Genomic DNA, 12,105 nt, shown 5'->3' with positions numbered 1-12,105 from the left:
CCCACACTGGTTTTCTCGCAGTACCCAACCCAAGTGATAACACTTGACGCCAAGCAAAGACACAGATTGCCAAAGCCCTGTTATGGCCACCACACAAAGGGATGATTTTACACAACCATCATTACCTGAACAGCCAAGACTTGCACCTCAATAGATAGGCAGGAATGGGAAAATTGACGTTTCAAGATTGTCCTCCAACTCAACCAGCATAAGCATGACACACTCCTACTGGTCAGAGACTGGAAGGCTCAATAGGCCCCAAACCCCACCGGGCACCACAAGTCATATTCCAGACCAGAAAGCAGTGCTTGAAATGGAAACACACCGTGCATGTACCCGCTATCCCTAGGGACTCTGTCCCTAGCCTCTGCCCCTGCCTGGTCACCCCTGAACAGCAGACACCTATCCTGTCCCCACCAAGGGGCTTGAGAGAGGGACGCTGTCCCTACTCTCTTGTCCTGCATGGCAAAAGAGAACGAGCTTGAGAGAAGGAAACTGCCCTTGGCTGTGCTAAACTGCCAACTAGAAAGGCATACACTGTTCTTGCCGCTCTAGAAGAAAAGAAGTGGACACGGTCCTCGGCCTCGATGTTCACCCGTCTTGCTTTAGGCAACAAAAAAGGAAAACACTGCATTTCACAGGCCAAGGCTCTCAACAACCATGAACGGCGAGCCTCATCTATAGGATCCATCTAGACAAAATACACTTAAGAATGTGAGGGTGACCTCCCGGTGAAGGTAGGCAGGGTAGACTGGGCACAGGTTAGTGGATCCTCCTAATCTGCCAAACACCCAGTTGCCCATTACGAACATCCAGTTTATTGGTAAACTCTTGGAAAAAGTAGTCGCTACACAACTCCTCACCAGAATCGCACAACTAAAAGGTTCCAACCCAAGTGTAGCATCGAAACAGCCAAGTGGTGGATGATGCCCTCCAAATCATAGATAAGGTCGACTCAAGCCTCCTCCTCATCCTCGACCTCTCAGCTTCATTCATCACAGTCAACCACTATATCCTACTCCCCCATCTTGGCCACAGGATGGGATTCGTTGGCACTTCCCCAATTTCGTTTACCTCCTATCTCTTGGGCAGACACCAAGCCATCCAGATAAACCTTTGCACTCTAACAGACTTCAGGTCTCCTGCCGAGTCCCCCAAGGCTCCATCCTCTCACCAATCCTTTTTAATCTTTACATGGAGCCTCTGGGCAGCCTCCTGTTGATGGGCATTTCCACCAAGCAAATGTATAGGCTTCTGCAAGCCCAAAACGCAGCGGTCAGACTGGTTGGCCAGTTTAGTAGATCGGCTCATGTCTCCCCGCTGTGCAAAAAACTTCACTGGCTGGCAGTGGAAGACCATTACATTTAAAGTGGCAGGTTTGATTTTTAAATGCGTAAACAGGTTGGCCCCAGAGTACCCAAGTACCAAAATGTGTCATCACAATCCCTCAAGGACACTGCATTCAAGGGACCAGTTGCTGCCGAGTGTCCCCCCCGCGCGGTTTGTGTTTCCAGAGGAAATAGAAGATTTGCTGTCTTCGGTCCAAGGCTCTGGAACAGCATTCCTTTGGCGATCAAGGGCTGTCAGACACTCCGTTTCGGAAGGCCCTTAAAACCTTCCTGTTTAAATAGGAGCAAGGTGGTTTACTTGGTAGCTTTTCATCCTCCTTTACTCGGTGGTATGTCTTTTCTTCCTTTGTTCCAGCTGCACCTTTAAGTCCGTTCCGAGAGCATTATAAATATTCAAAAACAAATCCTCAAAGATAAATATAGCCACCCAACAATACGCAGACGATACTCAGTAGTACATGACAGTAAATAGCGCAAGGACATCATTCGTCTCCACGATTACATTGCCATCATCCAGTACTGGATGTCGACTGGATATCGCACACTAAACCCATCCAAGAGTGAATTCGTCCTCATCGGTCCACCCGCTAAACTATTTATCCAACAATGGCTCAATGATATGCGCCTAGAACAGCGGTATTCAAACTGTGGGGCGCGCCCCCCCCCCTGTGGGCTGCAGCATCATGCCCAGGCAGGCGCGCACCCACAGTACAAACAAACAAAAAACAGAATGCAAACGGATCGGGCGATTGCTTCTTCAACCAGCAGCAGCCCGATCCGTCCCCTGCCACACATGTTAGCGTGACAGGGCTGGGCCTGTGTAAGAGGCTCCCAGGCTCCATTTGCACCCTATTCATAAAAAATGAAAAAAAAAGAAAAAGCTCTTAACTTCTTTTGCCACCACTACCAGCCCCTCCCATCGGATTGTAGAGCAGGACATCACTAATGATCGCTCATTAGTGACATAATGGTTTCCTGCCCTACTTTCAGATGGGAGGGAATGGTAGGGTTGGTGGGCCAATCTGTGCCAGCTAAAATAAACAATAAGTAATGCTCATCTGCAGCTTCATTGATCCTGCTTCAGCTTGCCGACCATGGACTTTGGAGTTGCATTCTGGCCCGAGGTTCCTGCTTTGCTATGCACGCGCCTAGAACACACATGGAAAAACATGGGGTGGGGCCTCTGTTCTCGTTGATACAACAGAGGCCCCATGGTCCTCATTTCTCCTGCAGCAGCAGTGTCCAGGGAAGGTGCCATGGCATTTTACCCTTTTCAAATGTGAGGCACCAGGGCATTTCAACCATTTCATACGCAGGGCGTTCACTGTGTCTTGGGGTGGGAGGTGGAAGAGAGCAACTGCCCCCATGTTGCCAGTCAAAACTCTTACCACAGCAATGTATTCCTTTCTCAGTATTTTTTTTGGGGGCTTAAAATGTGCACTTTGCTTTACAAGCTGTGTGCCGCAGACTGATTCCACCATTAGCAGGAAATAATGGAGGACTGTAAGAGCTCTGTTCAAGATGATGGAACAGCTAATTTCTCCTGCAGCAGCAGTGGCCAGGGTAGGCACTAGGGCATTTCACGCTTTTCAAATGAGAGGCGCCATGCCACTTCCACCTTTTCATATGAGAGTGGCTTTCACTGAGTCATGTGGTGGAGGTGGCAACTGCCCCCATGTTGCCAGACAGCATTCCTTTCTCCATTTTTGTTCTGGGACTTAAAATGTGCACTTTGAAGAGCTTGCATTACAATCTGTGTTTCCTGAGGCCCGTCCAGCATCACCTGCCAGGGGATAAAGCCCAATATTATCACCCCATTGCTTTCCAACACTGGTTTTTCCACACCAGCCACTTGCCAACATAGAAGGGTTTATAGCGGACCAGTGGGCGGTTGGTGCTTAAGCTCCCTGCTGGCTGGCCATCTCATGATAAACTGCAGCAGTTAACCTTACCTTTTGTCACCATTGTAATGTATGCACCCCAGGAGTGCCTCAGACTGTTTTCACTAAGCAGGGGAGAAATGAGGACCACAGGGGCTCTGTTCAAGTTGATATCACAGAGCTTCCATGGTCCTTGTTTCTCCTGCAGAGGCTGTGCACTTTACAATGCACACAGTGCAACCTCAGTTGTAAAAGAAATGAGGGCCGTAGCTGATAGTTGATGGAACAATGGGCCTCACTTCTCCCACAGCAGCAGAGCCTGCTTGCTAGGGCCTGAAAAGCTACCAGCTATTATCATTTAGTTTTTACAAGGTTGTTGTATTAACTGAATGCAGATGGAGTGCGTCAAGTGTGGACTTTATTAACTGGGTACGGACTTTATTAACTGGGTACCTGTAAATACAATACTATTTACAATCTGAACTAGGAGGTGTGTTTACAATGTTGAGTGTTCCAAAATGCATCTCCCGGTGTGCTGCTTCGGGTCAACTGGCCCCCTTTAGGATGTATAAAATGAAACATTGTCTGGTTGACATGCTATGCGATTTGTGTATTTTGAAAAGTAAACTATAAGATCACTATAACTCACCACACCACAAACACCCGATCCCACCTTAGGAATTACCATTTCCAGATTCTACTGTACTCCATTCGCTATGTAAAATGCAGGTTATCAACAAAGCGTGTGAAAGGGCATTAATATGGGAGTTGACAATTGTTTCATCTATTCCCATTTGGAAATGTGTAATTTTCAAAAGGAAGGCAGGCGCAGCTATTATCACAGGAAAAAAGCCAGGAAGTATGATGCCATATATTAAAACCTTGGATTTACTTCCATTGTGGTCAGAGGTGAAGCGAGGCCTCAGTGTGTGGAGCAACATTAGCCAATGAGAGCCTGAAACCAACCAGATTAAGAAGCCTCTTGGAAACAAAACATGGGGATCGCATTGGCAAGAGCAGAGACTTCTTTGCTGGCAAATTACAAGTAATTAGCCAGCAGAAAAGTACAGTGCAAAATATTGCTTCTACTCCAGCCAGTGCAATGAAAGCATCTTATGACATTGCCTACCTCCTTGCCAAAAATAAAAACCCTTTCACTGACACTGAGAAAGTCGTTCTAACAGCAGCCATGGAAACGTGCAGCAGAATGGGTGCTGAAAGTGTATCGGACAAACTAAAAATTATTCCTCTGCAAGACCCCACCATCAGCCGACATGTGTCTGGGATGGCAGGAAATATAACTGCACAATTAATCACACAGCTGTAACCAGTCTCTTTGCGTTACAGTTGGATGAGGCAACAGATGTATCCAGGGAGGCTCATTTAATAGCCTATGTAAGGTACTGTGGGGCAACAACAATAATGGAGGATTTTTTGTTTTGTAGTGCCATTAATACCAGGGCAACAGCATCAGAACTGTTTGACATTTTAAATGATTTTATGAGCAGTCATAGTTTCAATGGGAAGCCTGCTTAGGAATCTGCACGGATGGTGCTCCTTTAATGTGTGAAGATCGGGGTTGAAGGCCAAAGTATCAGCAGTCGCTCTGCATGTTGCATGAACACTGCATAATTCAATTTGAAGCGCTTGGTGCTCGGAATATGGACAATTAACTTTCTGATGCCGACAAGAGCACGTCCCTTTGCAATTGTCTGTGCAGAAATGGGGTCAGAGCATGATGGTTTGTTCTTTCACCCATAAATCAGATGGCTGTCCAGGGGAAGAGTGCTGCAACGTGTGTTTGAACTCTGAAACAAAGTGCAGCAATTCCCTTTGGATGTGGATACCGTCAAAGCAAAGCAAACTATCTGTGTGATCCCTGCTCATGCTGTACCTTGCTGATATTTTAGATAAGCTAAATACCCTCAATGTGTCTTCGCAAGGAGCCAATGCCAATTAACTCACAATGAATACAAAAGTATTTGCCTTCAAGAGGAAGCTAGACCTTTGAAAAAGAACAATTGGAGATGGGGTAGCAGTTCAGTTCCCATTGCTTGCAGAAGCAATTGAGGAAACGGAGTACAATGTCCTAGCACCAATCACAAGTCACCTAACAATATGAAGGTAAAAAGATAAATACTTCCCTGAAGAAAACGCTGGTATCAATGACTGGGCATTGCCTTTTCTGGCAGAGGAGGGGGGGGTGCATCTTCCAGTTGAGGAGGTGCTGATTGAGCTTAAATTTGACACTACCATACAATCTGAATTTAATAACAATGCAGTGGGTGACTTTTGGCTGAAGGTAACCCTGGAGTATCCTACCTTGGCATGGTTTGATATACAGCCTCTCTTACCCTTTGGGTCTTCCAATTTATGGGAAATAGGGTTTTCAGCATTGGCTGTACCGACCCTTCCCATTAGTACTTGCTCTGTAAAATCAAGTTGCCATCCGCTGAATATACAAGTAGGAATGTATTTTGAAAAAATAAAAGCACTTCTGGAGCATTTGTTTACTTGCATGGTTTCTATGTTTGGATTGGCAGTGGGCGGGGAAGGAGCGTCCAGGCAATTATTTGTTTTGCTCTGGGAGGCCTTGGCATAATAAGTTTGAAGACCACTGGCCTAGAATTATTCCAGCCATCACCTCTTTGTTTTTGCTAGAATTATTTGATCCACAACTCTGACTCTGCTAAATCCTTGGGCTTTTCCGTTGACAGCAGCATGTCATTCCAGAAACACACAGCAAAGAAGGCCAAAACACCCTGGCTGAAAATCTCTACCCTTGGCAAAAATTACTTCATCCCGCCACAGGTCTTCATAGTGCAGGCCCTTGTGGTCCCACACATCGATGCAGGAAACAATGCCTGCCTGACGGGGCTCCAAGCTGCTCACTTGGCTCCCCTAAAATCAGTCTACCACTTTGTAGCATGCCTTATTACAGGTGCATGGAAATGTTACTGAATCACCCCCAGCCTACACAAACTACATTGGCTTACTCTCTAGGCCAGGATACTGTTCAAGACTCATGCATCATGTACAACGCAGTCACGAGTAATATGAGAACATCTGGCGGCCAAGCTCCACATATCTGGTGGAACACGCTTCTCGTTCAGCAAATCAACCAACCCGCTTAAATCACAACTCGCCCACAAATAAAGGACCCACAAACAATCCTTCTCTTGTCACGAAGCCACCTTCTGGAATTTGATCCTGGTGTTGGCTTGGGATGCCCCCACTATTCTCCAATTTCACAAACTCTCAAAAACATTGCTTTTTCAACAAAACCTAAACAAGGACCAATTCCAATGGCTGCACAGACCTCGTCTCACAGTACTATGCTACTGTTAAACGATGCTAGCCCAAACGATGGCTACCCACACCCTAAAGCGCTCTGCTGCTCTGCACTTCAAACAATAAAATAAACAATATCCCAGCGTACCACTTACTGTTGAGAAGTGTTAGCACTCCCCCCCCGCCCCCATTAAAAGTGTTGGCTTCATGTTGGGAAGTGCTAGCACTATCTTTCAAATAAAAAAGTGCAGGTACTCAGGACTGACAAGTACCTGCCCATCTAAAGCACTGCTGGAGGGCAATATAGAGGGTCGTTGTTTTCTGACAGTTTGCCTGTACCATCCTGTCACTAACCCCCTCACGTTATATGCCGGGACTTCCCAGAACATATCAACGATTACTCGAGTTATATGCACCAGAAGAATATTTAAATTACAGAGCTGGGATGTAAACTTTTTAGGTAATACCATAGCAAGCGATGCCATAATCGCTTGCTATGGTATTACCTAAAACTATTAAATCCCAGCTGTGTCATTAAGGAATGTCAATCTATCTAGCCCCACTCAAAATCAGTGTTAACAGCCACCTCGAGTGACATCGCCTGCCAAGTTACATTATACTAAAGCCCCCATCGTCGTTTCCCGTAAGGTCTACACACATCAACCCAAGTGTTAGCTATAAATAGTGCCAGGACAAACTCGCGTTATGTGAAATATCCCTTTTGCTATGCCAGCCACCAGAAACATTATCATCCACATCCATGTCACTCAGTAATGCAAGTAATGTCCCCACAGATATAACGTTTCCAATCTCCCTTTCTAAGCACCCCAGATGCTAACTGCACCACTTTACCCAACCTGTAGAAAAGGTGCAAGACCAGCCAACTCTCCACAAGCCAGCAAGAATCCACCTTAAGGCTTGGGATGTCACTTCTAATACCAACGACCAGGTTGTCAGTAGCCTCCCCATCCCTCGAATCTAATCTGCGATGTAAAAACGATGTGCTGTTCTAAAGCAGACTGAACACCACTGCTGCCTTTCCCGGAACACTCATGCATCAACACCGGGGCCCCTCCCTCTCCCTCTCCCTCTCCATCTGAACGTACCGCGTCTTCCCAATTCTGCCGGTTATATGTATTCGATCCCAGGGAAGTCGCCATCTTGGGGTAATCAACTCGTCCAACTCCAATAACACGCCTGCGTGCGCCACCGATATCCCATCATACAGCGGGAACCCGGAAATACAATTCCAAACACTCAACCATAGAGACAAACGCAGCGTGTAGCACAGAGTTGAGTTAAATGTTTACAAAAAAAGAGGTGCAGATCAGTTTTGCAAACTGACATAAACCTGTAGTCAAAAGAAGCAAGGCTGCACTGCGTATATACTGAACAGAAATTGGCGCAGGAAAGAATTTTATGGAAATCTCTATGTTGAAAAGCCAATCTAACGTGGCCAGAAGTCCTGGTTTTGCCGGCAGCCCAGGATTACCCCTGAATTGGGGGCGAGGGGGAAGTCTGTTTTAAATAAGCGCGACAATATGTGTATATCGTATTGTATTTTATTTAGAGGAGGTCCCCTATGAATGACCTTCACTCACGCAAGCATCTTCTCATGTGATCCCGGCAGGTTCCAGAATCATACGAGAAGAACGCTGCTAATAAAACCAAAGAACGTTCTACATCATAACATCTCCCTCACCACATAATTCATGAAAAGTATGTTTATACAGAACTATTTACAAAAACTGTAACAAACTAACGGGGTGAGTGAAAAAGGGAACTATGTACAACACACTAAAAAAACATATCCAATATAGTGATCAAATACATAACCTATAACTATATAAAGTTTCCTATTGATAATATTTCTTAACAAAGGATACATGTTGTGGTTCATCTGCAACTTCCAAGAAAAAAATATTGTAGACAAAGCTTGTGAAAACAGTAAGAAGATGCTGCTGTTTCAATAGTAAATAAAATCATTTTTAAAATTATGCACAATTCTTCTAGCTCTCACAGATGAATTCTTATCTCCGTTTGTATCTCCTGAAATTTCCTTATTGGAACACTTCTTAAACGTGCACCCATCATTAGAAGGAGTAACATTTTCATTGACATCCTTTACTTGTCCAGGTATGTCCCTCCATAGTCTCTGTGTGAACACTTGAGCAGAGTTATTATCTAACTTATCTTCTCTCTTTGACAATATGATATCATTGCACGACCACTTGTTCCCATCTTCTAGAACCACAGACTTTTTGGAGCACTCAATTACTCTCCGAGGAGGTCGAAATTTAGATTCCCCTTTTATGACTCTCTTAGGTTCTTTTATCCTAATCCAATCTCCTCTTTTAATATTGCATTCTTTTACATGATTCTGTTCATCATAGTATTTTTTGTATTGATCCTGCTTCTTCTTTACTTTCCTTATTATTTCATCCATATCAACCCTCTTATTTTTCTTTTTCGTCATCCATGCAGGTCTAAGCCTGTTAGTGGCAGTCCTTCCCCTCATCAGAGTGAATGGTTCCACTTCCGTCATTGAGTGTGGAGTCACCTTGTATGCGTTCAGCGCTTCTTTTAATGTTTCCTTCCACAGTAAATTATTTGCAACAGCTAGCTGAATCACCCCTTTTGTAAAACGATTCATCCTTTCCACTAGTCCACTACTCATGGGATGATATAGCGCTGTAGTGCTGTGTTTAATAGCTTGTTCTTTCAAGAAACTCTGGACTTCTTGCGACACAAACTGTGGTCCATTGTCGGATATTAACTCACATGGTTCACCCTCTCTACTGAAGATTTCTTCCCAAAACTTTGTAACTTTACTGGCAGAGACAGATTCTTCCATTACCCCACACTCAACCCATTTCGAAGTGTAATCAACCAACACAATCAGATATATCTTTGATGGTTCAAGTATTTTATATGGACCAGCTATATCAATGGCCAATTTTGTCCACACAGAGTCTGGTATCGCTACAGGCTGTAATGGTGTGGCCTTAGTTACATTTCCTTTATCACTTACAGCACATGCGGAGCATTCTTTCACCAATCTTTCCAATTCACTCCACATGTTTGGCCACCAATAATTTTCTTGGACTCTTCTCTTTGTCAAACTCCTACCATTATGCCGCCCGTGAGCAATCTCCATTCGCATCTCCCTCAAAGATGCCAGAGGAACAATTCGATCTCCTCTATATATGCATGCTTCATCACATGAAATCTCATCTTTTATTTTTTCCCAGCATTCAATATCCACATTAACATCTTTCCAGCTGCTCTCAACAGCTCTTCTTAATTTCCCATGTTCCAAATCTTGATTCATGGCCTCAATCCATATCTTTTTCCAAAAGTGGGATGTACTTGTGCAATGATGCAATCCATATCTCAGTCTCCTACTATATCATCACCATCAGCATAGTCTTTTTCCTCATTATCACATGGCAAGCGAGACAGGCAGTCGGCCACAACATTTGTTTTGCCAGGAGTGTATTTTATAACTACATTGTACTGCATAATAATCAAAGTCCACCTCCTAATACGTGGGGAGGTCAAATGAGGGTTCTTTGGATTTAGTACATGGATAAGTGGCTTGTGATCTGTTTTGAGTTCAATTGGAAGCCCCCATATTAGTCCTTTGAAATGTTCTAAGATCCAAATTACTGCTAAAGCTTCTTTTTCGATTGTTGAATAGTTCCTTTCCGCCCCTCTTAGAGTCCTAGAAGCAAAAGCAATTGGTACCACAAATCCATTCTGAATTTGTTCCAACACGCCTCCCAACCCTGTGTTGCTGGCATCCACAGATACTACAGTCTTGGCACTACAATCAAACATCTTCAGGGCAGACGCTTTGTTGATCAACACTTAGATTGTATCTAACTCCTTCTTGCATCCTTCAGACCACTCAAATTTTGTGCCTTTAGTCATTAATCTTCTCATTTCACTTGTCCTGTCTGCATAATGATCCACAAATTTGGAATAATATTCAGTGAGGCCCAATAGACTCCGAAGTTGGTCTTTATTAGCTGGATCAGGAAGCTTAAGAATGGTGTTCACAAGAGCTTCCTTTGGTCTTATTCCTTCCGCATCGATGTGATGGCCCAAATACCTCACCTCCATTTTCTTTATCTTGCACTTTTCAATTTTAAGAGTGAGACCTTTCTGCTGTATAATTTGCAACACACCCAGAAATTTGGCATCATGATCTTCTTCTGACATGGCAGACACTAATATATCATCTTGGAAATAATATACACCTTTTAAGCCACCAAAAAGATGTTGCATCAGTCTCTGAAAAACGGCGGCAGCTGACGCCAAGTGGACGGTTTCGTTTTTTAAATATAAATCCAGTCTAGATGAAGCACATCACACTTTAAGGAAAACAGTTGCAAGGCATTGGCGACAAGGATGCACGTATGTCTCTGACATAGATTTCATATAGGAAGAACAACAATGGTGCACTCCTAAAAAAAGAAAGACTGCTCTTTTTCTTTTGTTTGCGTGTCTCTCAGCCTTTTCTTTTTTTGTTTGTAAAGTGGTCTAGTCGGGTGTGCGGGGTCTTGGGGAAGGGGGTGGAGCATCAGTGATGTCATTCCCCAGGTTTTGCTTTTGGGAATGTAGGCAGGTATGCATTGAGCCCTCTTGCCAGCAAGGTGTCCAGGGTTCGCATGTGCTGGCTATGGCTCCCCCTTCCTCATCTAAGACTGGGTGTTCTACGACAACCCCCTGAGGCACTTGGCCTCCATGGTGCTGATCTCCCATAGCACCCACGGTGGCCGTCTTGATGCCAATAGCCGGTCAACACTGTTTTTGCTTATAAATTTGGGACTTGTAGTTTTCCTAAATTTCAAATAGAGAAGAAAAAATGACAAGTCCTAGAATCAAAAGGGAAAACAGGCCTGAATGGCCTTCTCGCACATGTTCACGGGAAACTTGAGAGCGCTGCATTCATAATCACATGTTGGCAGAAATCTATATATCTGTCAGTATCATAGCTCTCAAGTTTTCGTGTTGTCAAGGCCAGTAAAAACAGCCGATTTGTTGAGGCGGGTCAGAGCCCATTGCAGTGAATGGGTGTATGAGGGCTCGGGCGGTGAGTTAGCTGATTGCAAGGCGGGTGTCAGCCGCCAAAAGCATGTGAGATGAGAGCTATGCAGTATTCTCGTCAGTGCGATATCTCCCCTCTGTTGGAAAACAAGGCAGGAGAGGACGAAAAAAAGGATGCAAGAGCAGAACCGTGGAAACGGTTGAAAAAAGCAACATAGTAGTATATGAATTCCTTATCCACATTGGGAACTGATTCACATTTCCTCATTGGGTGGCCTTGGCGCCTTCTGTTGACCGTTTCTGCTCCGTAAAGAGGAAAATACACTTCAACCACACTCTGGAATTTTACAGTGACCAGGAGTGTTGACTTTCCCAACATCATCTTGTGACCACTTGTCAGCACTTTCCACGATGACGACAATACTCTTGCTGGTTGTTACAGACAATTCTTGAGGTAAATATCTGGACACACCCTTGCCGTTGCTCTTTAATTCTGACCCAATCACCGGCCATGAACTGAGTTGCTTACACTG

The 12,105-nt window shown here is 44.6% G+C and overlaps 1 protein-coding gene across 1 annotated transcript in view; it reads right to left on the bottom strand.

Annotated features, from left to right (window-relative positions):
• RBM22 (RNA binding motif protein 22) overlaps positions 1 to 7,855 on the bottom strand; it is a 124,495-nt gene extending 116,640 nt beyond the window's left edge. Inside the window, exon 1 of the mRNA XM_069654036.1 lies at positions 7,627 to 7,855. Within this exon, the coding sequence (XP_069510137.1) occupies positions 7,627 to 7,680 (54 nt within the window). The 5' untranslated portion in view covers positions 7,681 to 7,855. The remainder of the gene's footprint in view (positions 1 to 7,626) is intronic.
• Between the last annotated feature and the right edge of the window lie 4,250 nt (positions 7,856 to 12,105).

The sequence above is a fragment of the Ambystoma mexicanum genome, chromosome 3q, assembly GCF_040938575.1.
Source record: "Ambystoma mexicanum isolate Mex_15411 chromosome 3q, UKY_AmexF1_1, whole genome shotgun sequence".
Classification (NCBI taxonomy): Eukaryota; Metazoa; Chordata; class Amphibia; order Caudata; family Ambystomatidae; genus Ambystoma; species Ambystoma mexicanum.
This window is presented reverse-complemented; position numbering and strand designations above follow the sequence as displayed.